Genomic DNA, 26,748 nt, shown 5'->3' with positions numbered 1-26,748 from the left:
GGAAGAACTTCCTGACTGTGAGAGCCGTTCAGCAGTGGAACTCTCTGCCCCGGAATGTGGTGGAGGCTCCTTCTTTGGAAGCTTTTAAACAGAGGCTGGATGGCCATCTGTCAGGGGTGCTCTGAATGCAATATTTCTGCTTCTTGGCAGGGGGTTGGACTGGATGGTCCATGAGGTCTCTTCCAACTCTATGATTCTAAGATTCTAGGACCAGCTAACACCTTCCAACAAAGGATCCCCCCAGGCAAGAAGCAGCCATGCTTTGAAGCTGCTAGGCCGTTAAATGCTAATCAAGGTGGCCAATTGAAACATTCACACTTGCCTCCAGCAGACAAGTGTTCTTTCTCCCACCCTGAACATTCCACAGATATATAAACGCCACTTGCCTTGTTTCCAACAGACCTCACAACCTCTGAGGATGCCTGCGGTAGATGTAGGAGAAACGTCAGGAGAGAATGCTTCTGGAACATGGCCAGACAAGCCCGGAAAACTCATAGCAAACCATTTTTATTTTTATTTATTTATTTATTTATTTACCTTTATCCCACTTTTCTCCCACGAATGGGACTAAGAGCAGCATAATAGTAACAACAACAACAATAGAGAAGATTTGAGTGTTGGACCAGTACCATGGGAGAGAAGGCCGTATTCTCTGCGCCTAAAATGATATATCCTGCCCAAAATGTTTTGCTTCAAGTGCAGAAAAATAATTTTCTTACCCAAAGTGTTTAGTTCATGTTTTGTGCAGAATGAAGTCTTAACTTCCCAAGACTTCAACGAGTCCAAGGTTCACACTGTTGCTTTTTTACTTTGCTTTCCATCCAGGGCAAGAGAACGAATGAAGAAAGGCATTTTGACTGTGTTTCTCTCTGTTCCTCTTTTGCAGGTACAACATAACAACCGGCCTTTATCCCTTTGAGGGCGATAATATTTATAAGCTGTTCGAAAACATTGGGAAAGGGGACTACACGATTCCGGAAGATTGTGGCCCTCCGCTCTCGGATCTGCTTAGAGGTAAGTGTTCTTCTTTCTAAAGGAGGGCCACTTTCCAAATATGTGCTCAGTTGTTCACAACCAATAATCATCAATGGAAGAGGTAACGTTCGCAAATAGTTTAGGGAAACATGGGTCATTTATGCCCCTTCCAGGTATCTTCCAGGTATTTGCAGAAATATTCGCAAATAGATAAATATTAATCCTAGTTAAGATTTTACATGAAGACCAAGCAGGCTTCCTTCCAAGCAGGCAGTTAAACCAAAGCATAAGGTAAAGGTTTCCCCTTGATATTAAGTCTAGTGATGGTGCTCATCTCCATTTCTGAGCCAAAGAGCTGGCATTGTCCGTAGACGCCTCCAAGGTCATGTGGCCATCATGACTCATTTCAGTCCTTTAATTGTTTTTATCCTGTATATTTGGCCCGCCCATTGTTATTGTTATTGTGATTGTGTTTATTAGAATGTTATTTTTAATGTAATTTTGATGTTGTTGTTATTTGTTGTTTATGTTTTGATTTTATTGCTGTTATATGTTGTCCGGGCTTGGCCCCATGTAAGCCGCTCCGAGTCCCCACAGGGGAAATGATGGTGGGGTATAAATAAAGTTGTTTATTATTATTATTATTATTATTATTATTATTATTATGACTGCAAGGAGCGCTATTACCTTCCCACTGAAGTGGTAGCTATTGATCTACTCACATTTCCATGTTTTCAAACTGCTAAGTTGGCAGAAGCTGGGACTAACAGCGGGAGCTCATCCCATTCCCCTTTTGGTCAGCAAGTTCAGCAGCTCAGCGGTTTAACCTGTTGCGCCACCAGAGGGCCCAAACCAAAGCATACAAATGGTTTTAAAACATTCTAGAGGTGGCTGAACAAGACCCTAACAGAGACGCTGCACTTCTATTTCTAGATGCAGGGAAAACTTTTGATAACATTTGTTGGGGATTTATAGAAAAAAATATTGGTTCACTATGGGGTGGGTCAGCCATTTAAAAGGGTGGTTGCGTGGTAGGTATTCAAAACAACAAGTCAAATTAAGGATAAATGGCCAAATGTCAAATTATTTTTGTCGTGTCAAGAGTGACCTGAGAAACTGCAAGTCGCTTCTGGTGTGAAAGAATTGGCCGTCTGCAAGGACGTTGCCCAGGGGACGCCCAGATGATTTAATGTTTTATCATCCTTGTGGGAGGCTTCTCTCATGTCCCCGCATGAGGAGCTGGAGCTGATAGAGGGAGCTCATCCGCCTCTCCCCGGATTCGAACCTGCAACCTGTCTGTCTTCAGTCCTGCCGGCACAGGGGTTTAACCCACTGTGCCACCGGGGGCTCCAAATGTCAAATTATATAGAGATATGAAAACGAACAAGACAAAGTTGTCCTCTATCACCTCTACTATTTATCTAAATGTTGAAAGTATTACATATTAGGATTAGAGAAGACAGTCGTATTACAGGGGTGAAAATGAAAAGACAAGAATTTACTTAAGGCATATGTTGATGATATGGTTTGCATTATAGACGCCCCAGTAAAGAGTATTCAAAGCCTGATGGAAACTATTGGTAGACTCATAGAGTTGCAAGAGACCTGGTGGGCCATCCAGTCCAACCCCATTCTGCCAAGAAGCAGGAAAATTGCCTTCAAAGCACCCCTGATAGAAGGCCATCCAGCCTCTGCTTAAAAGCCTTCAAAGAAGGAGCCTCTACCACACTCCGAGGCAGAGAGAGAGAGTTCCACTGCTGAACAGCTCTCATTGTTAGGAAGTTCTTCCTCATGTTCAGGTGGAATCTCCTTCCTTTCCTGTACTTTGAAGCCATTGTTCCATTGCGTCCAAGTCTCCAGGGCAGTACAAAACAAGCCTGCTTCCTCTTCCCTATGACTTCCTCCCTCACCTTGTTCCCTGGTCCTCATTGTGTCTCCTCTCAGCCTTCTCTTCTGCAGACTAAACATGCCCAGCTCTTGAAGCTGCTCCTCATAGGGCTTCTTCTCCAGACCCTTGATCTTTTGGTTGCCCTCCTATGGTGACATTCCAGCTTAGAGTCAACATCTGCCTTCAGTTGGACACAGTGTGAGCCCAGGTGTGGTCTGACCAAGGCAGAATAAAGCCTGGGTAGGATGACTTCCCTGGATCTAGGCACTATGTTCCTATTTATGCAGGTCAAAATCACATTGGCTTTTTTTTTTTTTTGCTGCCGTATGTCATTCCTGGCTCATGTTTCCCTTCCTCCCCACGAGAACTCCAAGGTCTTTTCCGCACGTCCTGCTATGGAACCAGGCATCATTCTGTCTCTTTGCATTTCCATTTTCCTGCCTAAGCGGAGTACCTTGTATTTGTCTCTGTTGAACTACATTGTGTTCGTTTTGGTTCATCATCTCTCTCATCTGTGAAGATCGTTTTGAATTCTGTTTCTGTCTTCTGGAGTATTGGCTCTCCCTCCCCATTTGGTCCCATCTTAAAATTTGATCAACATGCCTTCTAATGCTTCACCCAAGTCACTAATCAAGATCCTGAACAAGACTGGGCCCAAGATGGCACTGCACTCCTCACTTCTTACCAGGATGAAGAAGAGGTAGCACTGGGGAGAATCACCCCCTTGATTCGTTTACTTAACCAATTACATATCCACCTAACCATAGTTTTCCTAGTTGACATTGGACTAGTTTCCTTGCCAGAAGGTCAAGGGGGGGACCTTGTTGTAGGCCTTCCTGAAATCCAGATACGCTCCACCTGCATCTACCCAGCTTGTAACTCTATCGAAAAAAGAGATCAGGTGAGTCTGACATAACTTGTTTTTGATAAATCCATGTTGACTATTAGTGACGACCGCATTCGTTTCTAAGTGTTTGCAGACCACTTCCTTAATGATCTTTTCCAGAATCTTGCCTGGTATCAATGTGAGGCTGACTGGACATTGGTAATTGTTTGGCTCGTCCTTTTTTCCCTTCTTGAAGATAGATAGGGACCACATTGGCCCTCCTCCAATCTTCTGGGACTTATCTCGTTCTCCAAGAACTCTCAAAGATGGCCAGTGGTTCTGAAATGACTTCTGCTAGTTCCTTCAATCCTCTTGGATGTAGTTGACCTGGCCCTGGGGGCTTGTATTCATTTAGAGCAGTCAGGTATTCCTGGACTACTTGCTTGCATTTGGGGTTGGATTTTCCCTAATCCTTTGTCCACTCCATGTTGCTGTGGCTGAGGATGGCTTTCTTTTTGTGAGAAGACTGAGGCAAAGAAGGCATTAAGTAGTTCTGCCTTTTCCTGATCCCCTGTCAGCATTGCCCCATCTTCTCCTTGCAGAGGCCCTATCGCCTCCTTGTTCTTCTCTTTTCTACCGATGTAAGCAAAGAAGTCCTTTTAATTTTTTCATGTTCTTCGCAAGCCTGAGGTCATTTTGCACTTTAGCCTTGCAAATCTTTTCCCAACAGGAGTAGCTTATTTGTTTGGATTTTTCTTTGGTGATTTCTCCCTTTTTCCACTTCTTGTGCATGTCTATTTTGAGTCTTAGCCCAGTTAGAAGTTCTTTGGACATCCATTCTGGCTTCTTTGCACTTGTCCTATTTTTTTCCTCTTTGTCGGCACTGTTTACAATTGCGCCTTGAGTATTTCACTCTTGAAAAACTCCCATCCACCCGTAACCCCCTTGCCGCTCAGCAATAGCTATGGAAATGTGGCAGGATTCAAAATAAACAGGTATTGGTGAAATCAATTGATCAACGTTCATACCTTGCTGTGTGGGCTGATGGGAACAATATGGGGCCTGCCTCATTCAATGTATCATGTAAAGTATTTGGACGACAGCTCCCATCAGCCCTATATGGCATAGCCAGTATTGGGGGGCTCTCTTGTTCTTTTCCCCAGACCAAGGCCTTCTAAGTTGTTGGTTTACATCTCCCATCACTCCCCGGTTGGCTGATTAGAGAGGGGTGGGTGGTGCAGTCCATAAAGAAACCAGATTCTCAATGGCGCCCCGCTCTCCTAGAGTTTCAGAACGAGAAAGCATGCACCTTCTCATTGTCACCCAGAGGTGGCACCATAGGCATGGTTTATAGCGTACAGCTCCTACTCTCATCAGTTTGGTTCCATCTGATGAGCGTAGAAGCTGTATGCCATGGTTTCTTGGTCTGTAGATTACCTTTGTGGCTTTGAAAAATCCCTGAGCATCATGGGTATCTGCCAGGTGTTGAATTTCTTCAGCCTTCTTTGTCCACCAGATGTTCTTGAGTTCTCTGGTCTTTCTTTGGAACTCAGCTTTTGTGCTGGCGTAGATATTTTTCTTAGCAGTACAGTTGACGTCTCTCTGCCGTGTTTGGAAGGCTTTCCTTTTCTTGTCAATTAGCTGTTGGATCTCATTGTCATTTTCGTCAAACCAATCTTGATGTTTCTTGGTTTGATATCCAGGATGTTTCTTGGTTTGATATCCACAGCTTCCTCGCAGGCTGTGATGATGGAGGTCTTTAGTTTGTTCCAATGTTCCTCAACATTTTCGGGGTGTTCTGTGGGTAGATAGTCCTTGAGTGCTGTTTGAAGATGGGCTCGTTTGGAGGGCTCCTGAAGGGCTTGGGTGTTCATTTTGCGCCTTGTCTTTCTTCCTTGGAGTCTGCGCTTGGGGGCGATCTTGGTAGTCATCATGGATCGGATTAGCCTGTGGTCTGTCCAGCAGTCGTCGGCACCTGTCATGACTCTCGTGAGAAGGACATCATGGTGGTCTCTGGCATGTGTGATTACGTGATTAAGAGGTGCCAATGCTTTGACCGGGGGTGCTTCCATGATGTCTTGAACTTGTTTTTCTGGCGGAAGAGCATGTTGGTGATTACAAGGTTGTGTTCTGCACATTTGGTAAGAAGCAGGATGCCATTCGAGTTGCTGTTTCCAACCCCGTCTTTTCCTGTGGTCCCTGGCCACAGGTCGAAGTCTCGCCCAACTCTTGCATTAAAATCTCCCAGGAGGATGATTTTATCCTCCTTAGGTATCTCCGATAGGATGGTGTCCAGCTGACGAATTCTTTGATGAATTCATCAGCTTCTAATGTTGGTGCATAGGCACTTATGATGGTTGCCTGTTGGTTTTTGGCAGGTTTAATTTGGAGGGTTGAGAGTTGTTCGTTGATGTCAGTGGGTGCTTCAGTCAGATGTTTCACCAGATCATTTCTAATAGCAAAGCCAACTCCGTGCATTCTTTGGTCTTCTTCGGGCAATCCCTTCCAGAAGAAGGTGTAGCCTCCTTTCTCTTCCTTCAGCTGTCCCTCTCCTGCTCTCCGGGTCTCCTGAAGGGCTGCTATGTCAATGTTGAAGCGTCCCAGCTCCCTTGCAATGATAGCAGTTCTGCGTTCGGGGCATTCACTGTCGGTGTCAATGTCCATACGTTCCATGTTCCGAAGTTCATTTTTCTTTTTTGGCTGCAGGGTGGTGACCCCACTGGACGCGGCAGTCCAGTCAGGGAAAAGAGAGGCAGGCTATGTTTAGGGCACCTTTTCTAGCCCCTTCCCCGTGTGGGGTGAGCAGAGTGGGTCCTAAAAAGGGCTGCTCAGTCATGGATACAGCTGCCGAACTACTCAACTGCCTCGTACCTTGAAGTAGAACGACTGAGTCCGTATCCACCGCCCATGTGCCAGTCTGTGACTAGGGGCTTCCAGATTTCACAGTCCTGCCCCCGTCGCCACTCGCTGATCGCCATGGGATTTTGTTGGTTTGTTTTTACTTTCCTTGGAAGACGCCTGTCCGTGAGTTTTTTTAATGTGTGGAGGTCAGTGCACAACTGATCAACACACAGTCTTCACAGAGTGAGGTTCCACTAGTGGTGTAGTTTAACACAATGACCGTGGCTTCTCAATCTGTTGCAGCCTTCTTCTGCCTTCACAGCCGTTTTAACATGTACCATGTTATCCTCCGCCTGCTCCGCCGTTGAGGTCTTTGGGTCTTCGGACTGTATTTGGTCTGGGAGTGCACGACTCCAGTTGCTGTGCCCGCAGGTTCATTGGAACACGCAAGCCCCCTCACCACAACAAGGTGACAGTCTGTCGAGAGGGGCACAACTAATAAAGCACTCTTGAAAGATGGCCATCCTGCACTCAAAGGGGAATCCATTCCAGGCCTTTAAAAACTTTTTCAAAGCGCATCAGGGAGGAGGGAAAAGGGCAGCAACTTCATCCACTCCATTAAAACATCCCTTATCAAAATGTGGACCTAATAACAAACAATCTAGTTATGTCTTGAATAGTATTATCATCCACAGGAAGTACGGATGCAAGGGGAGGGGGGCTTGAGAGATCTTTTCCGAGGAGTGAAACGCGGAATGCTTTTGATCTAAGGACAGCTTGCTACAGCGTGGTTTCAGATGTGGTCAAAAAGGGGAGAAAAAGAGAGCAGAAATGGGGGACTTCCTGTTTCCTGTCTTCATCCCCTCCCCATAATTCCAGATGTTCAACGAATTTGTTGAATTGTACAATCCTCGAGTTGGAAGCGACCCCAGAGAAAGCCATCTAGTCCAACCCTCTTCTTTCTGCCAGGCATGAAAAGTACAATCAAAGCACCCCGACGGATGGCCATCGAGCCTCTGCTTAATTATAAGTAATAGTAATAATATTGATTATCTTTCTGTCTATACACACAATAAAAGTGAAAATATGTATGTGTCCACTTACACAGACAAGCTCCTGCCTCCACAAAAAGCTGTAACTCCCACTACTCAGGAGACACCAATGGCCCTCCCTCCAATGACATTGCAGGTTATAGTGAGCAACTTGAACATGTGTAAGAGCCCCGCCAATATCCTCCACAAACACCATCCTGCCCACCACCCAAGTGAAGACTTTCATTTGGGGACCATTTCATCCTAGATTTTATGTGTTTTCTCCCCCATGATTTGTAGTAGTTGAAGGGACTGGGTTCACCTGCATTCAGTGAGCACTCTGGACTCCACCAATGATGGACCTGAAACTAACTTGGCACCCAGAGCCCCCATGACCTACAAAAAAAAATACTGGAAGTCTCTGGGGGAAATTCACTTTGATTTGGGGGAGTTGTAGTTCACCTACATCCAGAGAGCACTGTGAACCCAAACACTGATGAATCTGGACCAAACTTGGCACACAGACCTGATATACTGAAATTGGATTACTGTAGGGGTTTGGGGGGAACTGATCTTCCTTTCTGGGTGTTGTAGTTCACCCACAACCAGAGAAACTGTGATCTCCACCGATGATGGAACTGGGCCAAAATTTAGCACACAGAACCCCCATGACTAACTCAACCTACTGGCGGGGTTTGAGAAAACTGACTCATTATAGTGGGAATGGTAGTTTACCCTGCAGCCAGAGAGCACACTGAACCCCACCGAAGATGCATCTAGAGCAAGCCTGCCCAACATAACAAACTTTAAGTACTGATGAAGTTTCTTGAGGTTAACCTGGCATTATGTCAGTTGTAGTTAATCCACAACCTTATGCATTTTGTACATTATTTTTCAAATAACCCGTGCAACACTGGGTACCCAACCTGGTCATAATTAAAAATAGAATTGGAAGATAGTGCATGGGCCATCTAGTCCAACCCCCTTTGGCCTTCATGCTAGAAAAACACAATCAAAGTGCCCCCTCCTTGATTTCTCTTTGAACTATCCTCTCCATTTGAGTGTCATTTATTAGTTCAAGTTTTCTTGATGAATAGATTTGCATCCTCATACTAGTGCTTAGTTTTAACGATTTCTGTTATTGGAGTGCTTTCCCCCCTACAGGAAAGCTTGGCCCCACGACCTTCACTAAAAGGAGCTCTCCTCCGCAAATAATCTGTCCTTGCTTAATCTCGTGTTTATCTCGCCTGAGTGTTTAATTTGTTTTTACCCAGTTTTCCTTGACCATGACATTTAGCTCGCCCATGTTATTGTGATCGTGTTTGTTGTAATTTTATATTGCTATGTTGTCTTTTGTTTTATGAAATTGCTTTATTATTGTTTATTATTTGCGTTTTCGGTTTTATTTTATTTTATGTAATTGTTGCTTTGGGCTTGGCCTCATATAAGCCGCACTTTCTGTATATATTTCAGATTTCAATATTAATGTCAAAAATACGTAGTATGATTTTACATAGGATTTGTGCTACATTAGAACAATCAAGACAAATATCACTTAAGTAAAATAAACATTAAATATTAAATAACCAGAAAATAAAATAAGGTGTAAACACTAAACTAATCTGGGAATCTGCTATTGCAACACATCCAATGAAGTGGTTTATTATTATTATTATTATTATTATTAGTAGTAGTAGTAGTAGTAGTGAGTCCAGAACCATCTTCATTTTATACCAAGTAGAGGCAAAGCATTGAGGCTTTTATTAGGTGTTTGGTTGGAGCCCAGAAATCCATATCTTCTGACACTTTATAGCAGGAACGGTCCATATTTGTCCTCTCATGTCCCATTATCTCGGCTTCCTTTAAAATGTCCCAGTCAACATACAAGGGGTGTTCATTAAAGATTTCCCCGACCCACTTCCTGAGAAATGAGTGCAATGAAACTTGGCCCAGTTCTGAGTCCTTCTCTCCATCGGTGCCACCTAGAGACACACACTTCTCCCGCCTTTTTAAGTAACTGTAAACACCTCGCTTGTACAAGTCGACAGGTTGCTCCAAAAGCCACATTTGTGACTTCGGAAATCAGAGTCTTCTCACCTGAGCAATGCTTGCCCTTCCAAAATAATGTCCTTGTCGGAAAGAGGTGTAAGTCTGATGGTGCAAGGTCTGGTGAAGAAGGGGGGATGCGGTGGAATTCCCAAGCCATAGGAGCATGCTTCTTTCATTTGGGCAACAGGTGAGTTGTGAACTGGTGTACTGTCTTGCAGAAAGCAAACGGACACCTTTGCTGAGCCTGCCACATTGCCTCTTGGTTTTGATGGCCTCCCGCAATGTCCGCAGCAGTCTCTCATTTGGTTTCAGCCATTGATTGAGGTTCTGGGTTTGAGCCTGCCACTTTTGGACTCTTGCTTGCTGGGATGTTCCAGCGAGTGTCTCTGTAGATCTTAGAAAACTATTTCTTGATTTAAGTCTTTGAGGTAGGTGTTAATATTTCAGTTGGCCACCTTGATTGGCATTTGATGGCCTGACAGTTTTTAGGTGTGGCTTCTTACTGCCTGGGGGAATCCTTTGTTGAGAGGTGATTAGCTGTCCCTGATTGTTTCTTGTCTGGAGTTCCCCTGTGTTTGCGTGTTGTTTTTTATGTACTGTTATAATTTTAGAGATTTTTAATGCTGGTAGCCAGATTTTGTTCATTTTCATGGTTATGTGGCAATTTTCCAAAATGGCGACCGCCGCTTTCGGGATGGTGTGTTCCTCAATAGCCGAGTGGGGTTGCCCTGGAATTTGAGCTGTTTGTACTGAAGTCTGGCCACACTGGAAGTGGTGATGCCAGTCCTTGAGTCCATCATCTAATGGGGAATCCTCACCATCAGTCTCTTCCAGCTCATCAAATGTCTTCTTTGGTGTGCGGCCTTGCAAGGAAAGAAACTTGACTGCTCTGGATTCCATTCTCAAACCTCACACCACTTCAACACCTGTACAATGAAGACCATTATCAGTTCTGAGTTGTAAATTGGCACGTAACCTATAAAGACTTGTGTCATTACACACGTGTAGTTTCAGCGTCCTGTGATAAATAAAACTGGGTCAGGGGAAATCTTTCATGAATGGTTGGTTTGTACCACAAAGAGTCCTCCATGGCTTGATAGATCTGGACTAAACTTGGCCCGCTTACCTTTCATCGTCCACATAAAAGTTTTAATTTTTAAAAACCACTCTTTTTAGGCTAAGAGAAGAGAGAAAGAAAAGGAACAGTGTGACTTGGTCCTTGCTGGGTGAAGTGGCCCTCCGTTGTATGAATGAGAAATAAAAGGAGTGGAGTTGTTTGGCTGCTGCTAGGTGGCATGTGTATGAGAGGAGGGGAGGGAGGGAGGAGAGAAAGAAAGGGGGAAAGAAACAGGGAAAGTTATGGAAGGGAGGAAGAAAAAGGAGAGAATAGAAAGGAAAGAAGAGAAAGGAAGGGAAGAAAGAGAAAGAAGGGAAGAGAAAGAAAAGACGAAGGTAAGGAGAGTGGGAAACGTATAAGAGGAAGCAAGGGTCAGGTTTTAGCACAGAAGGTTAATTACCAGCTGCAGTAAATCTTGCCAACCGAAACAAAGGTTCGAAGCCTGGGTCAGGGTGAGCTCCTGACCTTCAGTCCAGCTCCCTGCCCACCTAGCAGATTGAAAACAGCAATGTGAGTAGATAAATAGGTAAATAACAGGGAGTAGAGAAATACTGGGTTGCTGTAGGTTTTTTCGGGCTATATGGCCATTTTTTTTTGTTGTGTCAGGAGCGACTTGGGAAACTGCAAGTCGTTTCTGGTGTGAGAGAATTGGCCGTCTGCAAGGAAGTTGCCCAGGGGACGCCCGGATGATTTGATGTTTTTATCATCCTTGTGGGAGGCTTCTCTCATGTCCCCGCATGAGGAGCTGGAGCTGATAGAGGGAGCTCATCCGCCTCTCCCCGGATTCGAACCTGCGACCTATCGGTATTCAGTCCTGCCGGCACAGGGGTTTAACCCACTGCGCCACCGCCTGCATCTATGGCAAGCATCCTCAGAGGTAGTGAGGTCTCTACCTCTCGGGATGCTTGCCATAGATGCAGGCGAAACATCAGGAGAGAATGCCTCTAGAACATGGCCATATAGCCTGAAAAAACCTACAACAACCCAGTGATTCCGGCCATGAAAACCTTCAACAATACATTAGATAAATACCTCCCCATTAAAAGTGGGGAGGTATTTAGGCACGGCAATTCTATCAACAAAAAGGAAGTTTACAAACAAAAAAGCTCTTCGACAGGGAAGATAGAGCGACAACACCCCCCTGTGCCAGATCCAAGCACAGCCTCCAAGATGCCGAAAGATGGGAAAGCCTATATATACCTCTATGTTGTCTGTCTAGTCGTTGTCTAATCAACATTGAATGTTTGCCGTATATGTGTTCAGTGATCTGCTTTGAGTTCCTTTCGGGGTGAAAAGGACGGAATATAAATCCTGTAAATAAATATAAATACTGTAAGTAAGGGAGGAAGGAAAGTATGGGAGAGGTAGAAGGTGTATATGGGGGATGGAAGAAGTAAGGAAAGAAAGCCACCAAGAGAGCCTGCCTACCATTGCCAGTCAGCTTGGAGACATTGTGTGGGAGACCTTTTCATAGCTGGAGAAGGGAGAAAGCAGGCAGTATATTCAGGTAGGCATAAAAGGCGGTTCAATAAAATGGAAAGTAGAATAATGGTGGAAGTTGACAAAAAGGAAAAGGCATTCTTTGGTGCATTCTGGATCTAAACAACGCTTCCTTGATATGACAACAACAACAACAAGGAAAGCAGCCCACCAGAGACAACTTAGGAACCGAGAGCCCTCCTTTCCCTGCTTTATATGATCCCTCTTCCTTCCTTCTTTGCAGGAATGCTTGAATATGATCCATCCAAGAGGTTTTCAATACAACAGATAAGGCACCACAAGTGAGTATTAATTCGTTCCTCCCTTTTATTCTCCTTGTAGGTTCAGATGCATATTATGCAAATGTCTGAATAGCAGAAATTGTGGGAAGACTTATTACTGTTTGAGACACAAAGCTCCCTTGTTGTGTCTTTAAAAGCCAGTCTGACCAGCCTGAGCCGAGAGGCCTTCCTTCCCAGAGGAGCCACCTGGGCCCTCGTCACATTTATATTTATTACCCACCTTTCTCCCAGTGCGGGACTCAAGGTGACTTTGTACCTCTTTCTAGAAAGGTTTTTAAATAGCCAAGCCATTCTGCTCAGAAAACACAAAGCTTGAAACGCAATATGTATGCATATAAAAGTCGAAATAGGTCTACCTGTGCCACAAAGGCTGTTGCTAGATGAAGTGGCCCTCTGTGATGTCACTGGGGTGGCTGTTGATCGGTGAAGTGGCCTTCTGCAATGCCACTGGGAAAGAAAGGTGACATGGAGGGAAAGGGAGGAAGGAAGGAACGAGCCTGGAGACATTGTGAGGTAGGCCTTCTCAGAGCTGGAGAAGGGAGAGGGGAAGGAAGGAAGGAAGGAAGGAAGGAAGGAAGGAAGGGAAGAAGCAGAGAAAGAAAGGAATGGAGAAGGGAGGGAATGAGGAAAGAGTCATAATAATAATAAGAAAGACATAATAATAATAATAATAATAATAATAATAATAATAATAATAATAATAACTTTATTTATACCCCTAACAGAACCAATCTTGTTCGTAACTTGGGCTTACTTTGTTTCCATAAGAAAAAAAGCCATCCACACTGAATTTTACCTGTCCGAACGTATTCACCCCTATCATAGAATCATAGAATCAAAGAGTTGGAAGAGACCTCATGGGTCATCCAGTCCAACCCCCTGCCAAGAAGCAGGAATATTGCATTCTAATCACCCCTGACAGATGGCCATCCAGCCTCTGTTTAAAAGCTTCCAAAGAAGGAGCCTCCACCACACTCTGGGGCAGAGAGTTCCACTGCTGAATGGTTCTCACAGTCAGGAAGTTCTTCCTTACGTTCAGATGGAATCTCCTCTCTTGTAGTTTGAAGCCATTGTTCCGCGTCCTAGTCTCCAGGGAAGCAGAAAACAAGCTTGCTCCCTCCTCCCTGTGTCTTCCTCTCACATATTTATACATGGCTATCATATCTCCTCTCAGCCTTCTCTTCTTCAGGCTAAACACGCCCAGCTCCTTAAGCCGCTCCTCATAGGGCTTGTTCTCCAGACCCTTGATCATTTTAGAATAAGAAAGGAAGGACAAGGGTGAAAGGGAAGGAAGGATAGAAGGAGAAAGAGGGAGGTAAGGAAGAGAGGGGATGATGAAAAGAGGAAGGAAAGAGAAAAGGAAGGAATGATAGGATGGTGAGAGAGAGGAGGACTCTGAAGGGGCCACATCCAGCTCCCAGGAGGAAAGGAGGAAGGAAAAAGAGAAGGAAGAAAGGGTGGGAGAGAAGGATGGAGGGAAGGAAGGGTGGAAGGGAATGGAGGGAGTGAAGGAAGAAAGAGAAAGGGAGTGCAAAAGACACTTAAAAACAATACAATAATTAAAATGAAGAACAATTTTAACAAATATAAATTTATTAGTATTTCAATGGGAAGTGTGGGCCTGCTTTTGGCTAGTGAGGTAGGATTATTGTTGTTGTGTGCTTTCAAGTCGTTTCAGACTTAGGTTGACCCTGACCAAGGGCCGGGTAAATGACCTTGGAGGGCCGCATCCGGCCCCCATGCCTTAGTTTGAGGACCCTCAGACCTTTTTTTATGCTTGTCTCTTCTCTGTCTTATCGTCTCCAGGCTGTTCCTCACATAAAAGCTTGATTTCCAGGTCTTTTGACCGTCCATCTTGGGTTATTGTGGGAACACAAATCAGAAGCCTGAAACCTTTTTTTGATGGCCTCTCTCTTTACGTTTTTGTCTTCTCAAGCTGGTTCCGGAAAAAACACACGCAGTCGGAGGCCCTGGTGCCCATCCCTCCCAGCCCAGAGACAAAGGACCGGTGGCGAAGCATGACAGTGGTGCCTTACCTGGAAGACCTGCATGGCTATAATGAGGAGGAGGAGGATGACGACCTGAAGGAGGACTATTTGGAGGACGAGATCATCTACACTCAGGACTTCACTGTACCAGGTAAGGAGACTGGGAGCTTGGGGAGGGAGGCACACAACAGGATAGGTTTGTTGGTTCTTCCCAAAGTATCCGCAGAAGGAACAGATGCTAAAGATACCCTATTGATACAAAAACTTAAATTTTTTACTTGTTTGCTGTCCGATCAGCAGTGATTTACGGTAGCCCTATGATGATGAGGCCACCAAGGGCCCCGACTTTCAAACCCAGGCCCATGGCTTTCAGGATTGAGTCTCAATATTGACTTTTTGATAGATTTTTAGTTAAGAACATGGATTTATTAAATCCTGCCACAAATCTGCACCTATCGATCATTTCCATCAAGCTTTGAATACTCCTTATTGGGTCTTGTATGATACACATCATGTCATCAGCATGTGCCTTGACTTTAATAATAATTTTATTTCTTACCCGCCTCTCCTTATGGCTTGAGTTGGGTTACAACATTGCTAAAACAGATAATCAAAACATAATTATGTAAGAAAAAAATCCAATTTCATTTATTTATTCATTTATTTCTTGTCGTGTCATGAGCAACTTGAGAAACTGCAAGTTGCTTCTGGTGTCTGTTTTGTCAAAGGGTTTATATATCTGTGGAAAGTCCAGGGTGGGAGAAAGTACTTTGAGAATGAAGAAGTGGAAGAAAATGCTCAAAGTTGGTTGGCTGTGGCTAGGTGAAGTAGCCCTCTGTCATGTGACTAGGAGAGAGCAGGAGCTAAGCAGATTGACTGTTTCTGGCATATGTATGAGAGGAAAGAAGGAAGGAGAAAAGGAAGGGAAAGAAAGAAGGGAAAAGGAGGAGATAAAGGTATGGGGGAAAGGAGGGAGGGAAGGAAAGATAAAAGGAAGGGAAAGAAAAGAAAAGAAGGGAAAAGAAGGGGGAAAGGGTATGAGGGAAAGGGAGGGATGGAAAGAAAGAGAGAGAAAAGGAAGGGAAAGAAAGAAGGGAAAAGGAGGAGAGAAAGGTATGAGGGAAGGGAGGGAGGGAAGGAAAGATAAAGAAGGGAAAGAAAAGAAAAGAAAGGAAAATAAGTGGGAAAGGGTATGAGGGGAAGGGAGGGAAGGAAGGAGAGAGAAAAGGAAGGGAAAGAAAGAAGGGAAAAGGAGGAGAGAAAGGTATGGGGAAAGGAGGGAGGGAAGGAAAGATAAAAGGAAGGGAAAGAAAGGAACGGAAAATAAGGGGGAAAGGGTATGAGGGGAAGGGAGGGAGGGAAGGAAGAAGAGAGAAAAGGAAGGAAGGGAAAAGAAGGGGAGAAAGGTACGAGGGGAAGGGAGGGAGGGAAGGAAGGAAAGAGAAAAGGAAGGGAAAGGAAGGGGAGAAAGGTATGAGGGGAAGGGAGGGACGGAAGGAAGGAAGGAGAAAAGGAAGGGAAAGAGAGGAAGGGAAAAGAAGGGGAGAAAGGTATGGGGAAAAGGCGGGAAGGAAGGAAGGAAAGAGAAAAGGAAGGGGAAGGGAGGGAGGGAGGGAGGGAGGGAGGGAGGGACGGAAGGAAGGAAGGAAGGAAGGAAGGAAGGAAGGAAGGAAGGAAGGAAGGAAGGAGAAAAGGAAGGGGAGAAAAGTATGAGGGGAAGGGAAGGATGGAAGGAAGGAAGGAAAGAGAAAAGGAAGGGAAAGGAAGGGGGGAAAAGGGGAGAAAGGTATGAGGGGAAGGGAGGGAAGGAAGGAAAGAAGGAAGGAAGGAGAAAAGGAAAAGAAGGGGAGAAAGGTAAGAGGGGAAGGGAAGGAAGGAAAGGAAGGAAGGGAAAAGAAGGGGAGAAAGGTATGAGGGGAATGGAGGGAGGGATGGAGTAACGAAGGAAGGGGAGGGAATCAAGTGTTAGGTAAAGGAAAGAAAGGAAAAGAAGGAAGGGTACGAAATCGTGTGTTAGTGTTTGACTCCAAAAGCGAAAATAGCAGATGGCTCAGGTCTTCAGTGTCAAGGGCTCCGTTTGTGTCACAGGAGTGTGCAGGCGGGAGGGAGGAGAAATGCAGGTGGCCCCTGTCTGCCTGCCAGTGCTTCGCAACATGTGCGATCTTGAACTTGTATGCGAAAGAGAGAGATCTTGGCGCTCACGTGTTGTGTTGCATTGTGTTGTGTTCACGGGGGTTATTTTAAAGGTTGCCATGGCCTCGCCCTGGATCCGCTTCCATGCAAGTACCGCACTTGGCAGGGAGTCGAAAACGACGCCTTCGCACAATGCCAAGAAAACTTAAATGAGTACAACTGTTGAAAAAGTTAATTGGGTGTAACAGCCCAAAGCTGCCTGTTTGGGCTCTTCCTATGAATATTGTCCTTGCTGATCGCAGAGAAGCTTTAAACGCACAGCCAAGGTATTGATGATGCCCACCCATCCTTGATTCCCCTCAAGATTGGATCAGAGTATGGCAGCTTCAGTTCAGTCCTCTTGTGTTTCTAGGGAGTTATTTATTTATTTATCGTGGCAGAAGCAAATTGAGAAAACAGTTATAATGTATAAAAAACCACAAAGTTACAAACTTGGCATAATCCTAAAGGTCCTTTGACCAAAACCTGGCCACTTGAAGTGCCTCTGGTGTCTCCGCAAGAAGGTCCTCCATTGTGTATGTGGCAGGACTTAGGCTGCATTGTAGTCGGTGCTCTGTGGTTTGCTCTTCTCCGCACTCGCATGTCGTGGACTCCACTTCGCAGCCCCATTTCTTAAAGTTGGCTCTGCATCTCGTGGTGCCAGAGCGCAGCCTGTTCAGAGCCTTTCAAGTCACCCAGTCTGTGTGCCCAGAAGAGCGATTCTCATTCAGTCTCAGTCACAGATTGAGGTTCTGGGTTTGAGCCTGCCACTTTTGGACTCTTGCTTGCTGAGGTGTTCCTGCGAGTATTTCTGTAGATCTTAGGAAACTGTTTCTTGATTTAAGACATTGACATGCTAGCTGATATCCAAACAGAGGATGGACCAGAGATGTCACTGCCTTGGTCCTTTCATTACAGGCTACTACTTCCCTGCGGATGTCAGGTGGTGCAATACCGGCTAAACAGTATACCGTATGTACTCGAATATAAGCCAACCCGAATATAGGCCGAGGCACCTAATTTTACCACAAAAAACTGGGAAATCTTATTGACTCGAGTATAAGCCGAGGGTAAAAAATGCAGCCGCTACTGGTCAGTTTGACAGATGACCACCCAGTTTTCTGTCATTCCTCCGCCCCTCGCGGAGCACGATCTTTCCTCGGCGGCGGCAGAGGAGAAGGAAGCCCCTGCGGCAGGCTTTTCAGCAGGCTTGCTCTCCTTCTTTCTGGTCCCATGCGCGACCTTCCTCGGAAGACGCAGCGGTAGTAAAGGCGCGCACAGGGCAAGGGAGGAGAGAAAGGCGCGCACCTTTCCCTTCTCCCTCGCGCGTCTTCCCTGCCTCCGCCACCAAAGAAGGTGTGCGCGCAGCAAGAGAGGAAGGGGAGTGGCACGCACTTGCCCTGCCCCCCTCGCCCCATACGCGGCTTTCCTGTGTCTGCCCGCCTCTGCTCCCGCCACCGTGGCCGCGCATGGGACAAGGAAGAAGGTGCGTGCACGGCAAGAGAGGAAGGGGAACAGTGAGCACTTTCCCCTCCCACCTCGCCCATGCACGTCTTTTCTGCTTCCCCCCGCCGCTGCCCCCGCCACCGCGGCCGTGCATGGCACCAGGAAGAAGGAGAGCAAGCCTGTGGAAAAGCCTGCCACAGGGGTTTGCTTTTACTCTGCTGCCTCCGAGGCTGCCGAGGAAGGCTTGCTTTTCCCTCCTCAGTCGTTCCCTGGCTCGAATATAAGCCGAGGAGAGGTTTTTCAGCCCGAAAAAAGGCTGAAAACTCGGCTTATATTCAAGTATATACGATAATTTCTCCAGTGATTTGGGACATAGACATCCTGTGATAATGCAGTTTGTCTCATTAAGAGCCACATCCACTGTTTCAATGTGGTGAGATGTATTCCATACTGGGCATGCGTACTCAGCAGCAGAGTAGCCAAGCGCAAGGGCAGATGTCTTCACTGTGTCTGGTTGAGATCCCCAGGTTGTTCCAGTCAGCTTTCATATGATATTTTTTCTGACACCCACTTTTTGCTTGATAGTCAACCAGTGCTTCTTGTAAGGTCAGAGCACAGTCCAGAGTGACTCCCAGGTATTTGAGTGTGCGGCAGTGCTCCAGTGGGATTCCTTCCCATGTCATTCTCAGAGCTTGAGATGCTTGTCTGTCCTTAAGGTGAAAAGAACACCAGCATTTTAGATGGATTAGGAATCAGCTGGCTTTCCCTGTAATAAGCAGTAAGAGCACCAAAAGCTTCAGAGAGCTTCTGTTCAGCTATTTCAAAGCTCCCTGCTTGAGCGGTGATGTCACGATCGGCAGCATAGATGAAACTCTCTGTCCTTTCTGGCAGTTGCTGATCACTGGTGTAAACATTTATGGAGCAAGCACGCTCCCTCGAGGCAGGCTGTTCTGTTTCCGCCAGTGAAAACAGGGAGTGATTTATCCCAGGATTCCTTTATTTGTCTTTTTTTGGCAAACCATCATATCCATAGACTTCTCTCCTCCAGCCTCATGCTTTGAGTGAATTGATTTCCTTCCTGTCAGACTTTCTTCACCATCTGACTTTCCCAACCATTCATAGAAATGGTGTGGACAATCCTAGTATTCATATTCATGTTTCAGGATCTTATTCTTGTCGCTTTATAGTTGCCCTTCCAAGACCCTATCTTCTGATTTCTTGACTGCATTGTGATTGTATGGGAAATCTTGAGCCCTTTCCATGCCTTCACCATCTACCTTGAGATTTGTAGTCATTATTTAGAAAGAACCCATGGGGCCATCCAATCCAACCCCCATTCTGCAAGGCAGGAAGACACCATAGAAATGGATGGAAGGATGATGGCAACAGTTGTGGACAGCAGTGACTCCTAAAGTGACCCATTTAAGGTGGAATCAGGCGTCAAACAAGGATGTGTTATTGCCCCAACTTTATTTTCCATCTTCATCGCTATGATGCTTCATCTTGGTGACAGGAAGATTCCCACCGGAGTGGAAATCAAGCTATTTAACCTCAGCAGACTGAAAGCCAAAACCAAGGCTACAACAACATCTGTTATAGAACTCTAGTATGCTGATGACAACGTCATCTGTGCGCATTCAGAAGAAGACCTACAAGCTACTCTAAACACCTTTGCAGAAGCATACGAGAAGCTCAGCCTGTCATTGAACATCGGGAAAACCAAAGTGCTGTTCCAGCAGTCACCGGCCAATCCCTCTCCAATGCCAGAAATACAGCTTAATAGTGTAACATCAGAAAATGTTGACCATTTCCGCTCCCTTGGCAGCCACCTCTCCACCAAAGTCAACATTGACACTGAAATACAACACTGCCTGAGCTCTGTGAGTGCAGCTTTTTTCCAAATGAAGCAGAGAGTGTTTGAGAACCGGGACATCCGTAGGGATACCAAGGTGCTTGTTTATAAAGCTATTGTCCTCCCAACCCTGCTATATACCTGTGAGATGTGGACAGTCTGCAGACATCACATGCAACTCCTGGAACGATTCCATCAGCGCTGCCTCCGGAAAACCCTGCAAATCTCTTGGGTAGACAAGCGGACAAATGTCAGCGTGCTGGAAGAAGCAAAGACCACCAGCATTGAAGCGATGGTCCTCCGCCATCAACTCCACTGGACTGGCCACGTTGTCCGGATTCCCGACCACTGTCTCCCAAAGCAGTTGCTCTACTCTGAACTCAAAAATGGAAAATGGAATGTTGGTGGGCAGGAAAAGAGATTTAAAGATGGGCTCAAAGCCAACCTTAAGAACTCTGGCAAAGACACTGAGAACTGGGAAGCCCTGGCCCTTGAGCACTCCAGCTGGAGGTCAGCTGTGACCAGCAGTGCTGTACAATTTGAAGAGGCACAAATGGAGGACGAAAGAGGGAAACGTGCCAAGAGGAAGGTGCGTCAAGCCACCCCGACCGGGACCGCCTTCCACCTGGAAATCAATGCCCTCACTGTGGGAGAAAATGCAGACCTATGGACCCACCATCAGGACACTGACCCTGGAAAACTATCCTACTTGGACAACGAGGGATCGCCTAAGTAAGTAAGTAAGTAAGAATGAAAAGAGACTCCCACCAGCATAATAACCTCAAAGAGCTCCAAGACGAGTCTCTTTCCCCGAGAAAAAGCAGATTGACATCCTTTTCCAAAAAAGATACCAGACTCTTGAACAGATTGCCAAGGTGCTTAAAGGTGGGGGTGGCTTTGTTTTGCTTTAGAAAAAAAATTACAGGATATAAAGCCTTGCTGTTTTTAATGTATTAGAGTTTTCCTATATATATATAGGGAGAGAGAAAGGGCGAGGGCGTGGAGAAAAACACCTCCCTTATTAAAAAAAGGCAGGCAGCTTTTGGGGAAACATCACAGAAAAGACTTCCTGAGTGGGTGTGCAGCTGGCCTTTTTGCTGTTATGTCATCTATCTTTCATGCAAGACAAGGCTGGTATTGGAGGGAGAAGATCTCTCCTGCTCTGAAAACCCTCAAAGCTGGAGGAAAGGGAGCCCAAAGAGACTAGGAACAAAGAGATTTAAAATATAATGATGTCAATTTACAGTAAAACACAAAGGGGTGTTAACAAGCTTTAAAAGCATGGATCCACACTTGCATCAATCCTGCATTTTGGGTTTTGTAATTGGCCAGAATCATAGAGTCATAGAGTTGGAAGAGACCTCATGGGCCATCCAGTCCAGCCCCTTGCCAAGAAGCAGGAATTTTGCATTCAAAGCACCCCCAACAGATGACCATCCAGCCTCTGTTTAAAAACCTCCAAAGAAGGAGCCTCCACCACACTCCAGGGCAGAGAGTTCCACTGCTGAACGGCTCTCACAGTCAGGAAGTTCTTCCTCATGTTCAGATGGAATCTCCTTTCTTGGTGTCCTAGTCTCCAAGAAAGCAGAAAACAAGCTTGCTCCCTCCTCCCTGTGACTTCCTCTCACATATTTATACATGGCTATCATGTCTCCTCTCAGCCGTCTTTTCTTCAGGCTACACATGCCCAGCTCCTTAAGCCGCTCCTCATAGGGCTTGTTCTCCAGATCCTTGATCATTTTAGTCACCCTCATCTGGACACATTCCAGCTTGTTAACATCTCTCTTCAATTGTGGTGCCCAGAATTGGACACACTATTCCAGGTGTGGTCTAGCCAAGGCAGAATAGAGGGGTAGCATGACTTCCCTAGATCTAGACACTATCCTCCTATTGATGCAGGCCAAAATCCCATTGGCTTTTTTGCCACCACATCACATTGTTGGCTCATGTTTAACTTGCTGTCCACAAGGACTCCAAGATCTTTTTCACACGTACTCCTCTCGAGCCAGGCGTCCCCCATTCTGTATCTTTGCATTTCGTTTTTCCTGCCAAAGTGGAGTATCTTACATTTGTCCCCGTTGAACTTCATTTTGTTAGTTTTGGCCCATCACTCTAATCTGTCAAGATTGTTTTGAATTCCGCTCCTGTCCTCTAGAGTATTGGCTATCCCTCCCGATTTGGTGTCATCTGCAAACTTGATGATCATGCCTTCTAACCCTTCATCTAAATCATTAATCAAGATGTTGAACAGGACCGGGCCCAGGAGGGAACCCTGCTTGTGGCACTCCACTTGTCACTTCTTTCCAGAATGAGGAGGAAGTATTGGTGAGCACCCTCTGGGTTCGTCCATTTAACCAATTGCAGATCCACCTCACCGTAGTTTTCCTTAGCCCACATTGGACTAGTTTGTTTGCCAGAAGGTCATGGGGGACCTTGTCGAAGGCCTTACTGAAATCCAGGTACGCTACATCCACGGCATTCCCTGCATCTACCCAGCTTGTAACTCTATCGAAAAAAGAGATCAGATTAGTCTGGCATGACTTGTTTTTGATAAATCCGTGTTGACTATTAGCGATGACCACATTTGTTTCTAAGTGTTTGCAGACCACTTCCTTAACCATTTTTTCCAGAATCTTGCCTGGTATCAACATGAGGCTGACCGGGCTCCCTTGTCTTTTAGTATCTGTGTCCACGGAATGCTGCTCAGTGTCAGATTAAGGCAGGTATGGGCAAACCCAGGCCCGAGAGATTCAACTGAAAAGATTAGGTAGAACTTCCTGAGAGTGAAGGCTGATGGAGAGTGGCCTAGGCTGCCTGGGAGTGTGGTGGAGTCTCCTTCTTTCGAGGCTTTTCCATAGAGGCTGTCTATCAGGAATGCTTTGACTGTTCTTCTTGCATGGCAGGGGTTTGGATTGGATGGCCCTTGAGGGTCTCTTCCAGCTCTAGGATTTCATGATTCTATACCAGGAGTAGGCAATACAGGGTCTAATAGATGCAATTTTTCTCTCCCGACCAAGACCAACCCTCTTGGGATCCAAATGTTTCCTATCTTTCCTTCACTTTCTGCCTCCGAAATAGAAGAGGAAGGGGAGGAAAGGGCAGGGAGCAGACTTGGGGAGGACCCCTGCCTCCTGGCCCACCCACCTCGCTTCAGCTTGCCATGCGGCCCCCAAATTACCCATGCCTGGATTAAGGTAAACATGCCCACCCTCACGCAGCTAACTGATACAGCAAATGTGAAGAAGGAGCAGGTAAGGGAGCTGCCGTTGGGACACCTTTCCCAGCAGTTAAGATCCCATATGTCTTTATTGTTTGGAATGCAAGAACCTAGCTCAACTGTGCTCGTATATAGGGCCTAAGCTACACTTACTTACTTAGGCGATCCCTCGTAGTCCGAGGATGATGGTCCTCCAAGGTCAGTGTTCTGTCGGTGGGTCTGTAGGTGACTGGAGCCCAATTCTTGATCTGCATCTTCTCCCGCAGTGAGGGCATCGGTTTCCAGGTGGAAGACGGTCCCGGTCGGGGTTGGCTTGACACGCCTTCCTCTTGGCATGTTTCTCTCGTTTGCCCTCCATTCATGCCTCTTCAAACTCCACAGCACTGCTGGTCACAGCTGACCTCCAGCTGGAGCACTCAAGGGCCAGGGCTTCCCAGTTCTCAGTCTCTATGCCACAGTTTTTAAGGTTGGCTTTGAGCCCATCTTTAAATCTCTTTTCCTGTCCACCAACATTCCATTTTCCGTTCTTGAGTTCGGAGTAGAGCAACTGCTTTGGGAGACAGTGGTCGGGCATCCAGACAACATGGTCAGTCCAGCGGAGTTGATGGCGGAGGACCATCGCTTCAATGCTGATGGTCTTTGCTTCTTCCAGCACGCTGACATTTGTCCGCTTGTCTTCCCAAGAGATTTGCAGGATTTTCCAGAGGCAGCGCTGATGGAATCATTCCAGGAGTTGCATGTGACATCTGTAGACTGTCCACGTCTCACAAGCATATAGCAGGGTTGGAAGGACAATAGCTTTATAGACAAGCACCTTGGTATCCCGGTCCTCAAACATTCTCTGCTTCATTCGGAGAAATGCTGCACTCGCAGAGCTCTGGCGGTGTTGAATTTCAGTGTCAATGTTGACTTTTGTGGAGAGGTGGCTGCCAAGGGAGAGGAAATGGCCAACATTTTCTAATGTTACACCATTAAGCTGTATTTCTGGCATTCGAGAGGGATTGGCTGGTGACTGCTGGAAGAGCACTTTGGTTTTCTCGATGTTTAATGACAGGCCGAGCTGCTCCTATGCTTCTGCGAAGGTGTTTAGAGTGGCTTGTAGGTCTTCTTCTGAATGCGCACAGATGACGTTGTCATCAGCATACTAGAGTTCTATAACAGATGTTGTTGTATGCTTTGTTTTGGCTTTCAGTCTTCTGAGGTTGAATAGCTTGCCATCTGTCCGATAGATGATTTCCATTCTGGTGGGAAGCTTCCCATCAACAAAATGAAGTATCATAGTGATGAGGGTGGAGAATAACGTTGGGGCAATAACACATCCCTGTTTGACACCTGGTTCCACCTTAAATGGGTCACTTTGGGAGCCATTGCTGTCCAGGACTGTTGTCATCATGGAGGGAGCTGCAGGATGTTCACAAATTTGTTAGGGCACCCAATTTTCTGGAGGATGGTCCCGAGACCGCTGCGATTCACTGTGTCGAATGCCTTCACAAGGTCAACGAATGCCATTTACAGAGGTTAATTTTGTTCCCTGCATTTTTCTTGGAGCTGTCGTGCAGTGAAGATCATGTCCACTGTTCCTCTGGAGGGGTGGAAGCCGTTCTGGGATTCTGGGATAGAACATGCTAAATCACTCAAAGACCCTGGTGCCTTTCCCACATACCAGAGCCACCTTCTCCCACCGCAAGACCATTGCCTTTTCTGGCTGGTCCATATGTCCTTGCAGCATCGTATCATCCTTTTTTGCCATAGGTCATGTGTTCTATGTCAGGGGTGATTGATGGGTGGCGTGAGTGAGTGACCATGACAGGTTCAGTGTTCAAATATCACTAACATCTATTTGCAAATCAAATACAGTAGAGACTCGCTTATCTGACTTTCACTTATCTGACATTCCATCTTATCCAGTGTTTTTATCCAACGCCCCCTTTTCCTTAAGCATTTCCCCTTCAATTAAAGGAGTGCTCCCCAACTCTCCTTCCATTCCCAATAAGTGACAAAGGCAAGATGTGGAAGAGGAAGAGGGAGGAAAGGGCGAAAAGAGGCAGAACTGGAAGCGGAAGCGCCCTCCCTCCTTCCTTCTGTGATTTCCACGCTCCTCTTCCGCATCCGGGCACTTCCTGTTGGGCTGCTCTAGCCCCGAGGTGTTGCCTTGCCTTCAGCCTTTGAGTCCCTGTTGTTAGTATTCTAGTTGTCTAACGCCGTGCCGGATGGGTAACAGTAGAAGACTCCATATTATCTGATAGTTTTGTTTAGCCAACATTCTGCCGTCCCGTTTATGTCGGATAAGCCAGATTCTACTGTACTAGAAATAAGGAGATTTAAAATACAATAGTTTAATCTTCAGAAAAACATGTAAGGGGTGGTTACAAATGGCAAAAGTGGAGTGCCACGCTTGACTCTTCTGCCTACCTGCATGACCGCATCTCTGTGTACGAACCCACACGATCTCTTCGTTCATCTGGAGAGGCCCTGCTCTCGATCCCACCAGCATCGCAGGCGCGATTGGTGGGGACGAGAGAGAGTGCCTTTTTGGTGGTGGCCCCTCGACTCTGGAACTCACTCCCTAAGGACATCAGGCAGGCCCCAACCCTGGCAGTCTTTAGGAGGAGCTTGAAGACGTGGTTGTTCCAGTGTGCCTTCCCATAGCACTTTGTCCCTCCAAAGCACTTTATAATTTTAGGTCTGCTCGTATGTCTTCCACAAACGCTACTATCACCTTTTCGTCCATGCCTCAGCACTATTTACAATTCCCATAGTTTTTAGTTTTATGTTGTCTTATTGATAATGTTATATGTTTATCGTCTATGTTTTATTTTAATTGCTTGTATTGTTGTGATTATTGCTTGTATTGTTGTGTTTGGGCTCGGCCTCATGTAAGCCGCACCGAGTCCCTTGGGGAGATGGTAGCGGGGTACAAATAAAGTGTTATATTATTATTATTATTATTATTATCATGGGAATTATAGTGGACCAGAGTCAGATTAAGATAAACACAATCTAGACCTCCTTTCCTCGCTTTCCTTTCACTCCTCCCTCCCTGGTCTATCCTTCAACTCAGTGTCTCTGGTTTCTCTCTGTTCCAAAACAATCTTGTTTTTTTCCTGAAAACAATTCTCCTATGCAGCTGTCCCTCCTCCCATGCCTTTTAAGTCATCCCAATTTCTCTTCATCTCTTTCTAGAAATGGGAAGGCCTGGAAAAAAATTGGGAAAAAACAGTTTTTTTTCTGGGGAGTTTTCCCGGTTTTTGTTTGTTTGTTTTTTTGAGCCCATCTCAATTTTTCTGGATTTTTTTTTCTGGGCCTTCCCATCTCTACCTCTCACAGGCTTCTTTTCCCGTGCTTGGCACTGCTTATCTCTTTCCAAATTACTTCACTTTTCATTCCCTCGTCCCCTCTCTGTAACTCATTCTCAAACTCTCTTCTTCTAAGAGTTAACACTTTCACAATCTTAGCTCCTTCAGTACCAGTCTGTGTTCCATTAAGGCCTAAACTAGTCTATAAAGCAGTGATTCCCATCCTGTGGTTTTCAGTGGACAAGTAGATGGTGACTACTGGATGGCAT

General features: G+C 45.9%; 1 protein-coding gene across 2 annotated transcripts in view; it reads left to right on the top strand.

The window, feature by feature from the left end:
- The window catches only part of STK11 (serine/threonine kinase 11), an 86,878-nt gene that overhangs the window by 41,581 nt on the left and 18,549 nt on the right, over positions 1 to 26,748 (top strand). For both annotated transcript variants that reach the window (XM_067473580.1, XM_060784809.2), the window contains exons 7-9: positions 887 to 1,014; positions 12,451 to 12,508; positions 14,445 to 14,647. In XM_067473580.1, coding sequence (XP_067329681.1) covers positions 887 to 1,014; positions 12,451 to 12,508; positions 14,445 to 14,647 — 389 coding nt within the window. The remainder of the gene's footprint in view (positions 1 to 886; positions 1,015 to 12,450; positions 12,509 to 14,444; positions 14,648 to 26,748) is intronic.

Source organism: Anolis sagrei, chromosome X (genome assembly GCF_037176765.1).
Source record: "Anolis sagrei isolate rAnoSag1 chromosome X, rAnoSag1.mat, whole genome shotgun sequence".
In the NCBI taxonomy this organism is placed as follows: Eukaryota; Metazoa; Chordata; class Lepidosauria; order Squamata; family Dactyloidae; genus Anolis; species Anolis sagrei.
This window is presented reverse-complemented; position numbering and strand designations above follow the sequence as displayed.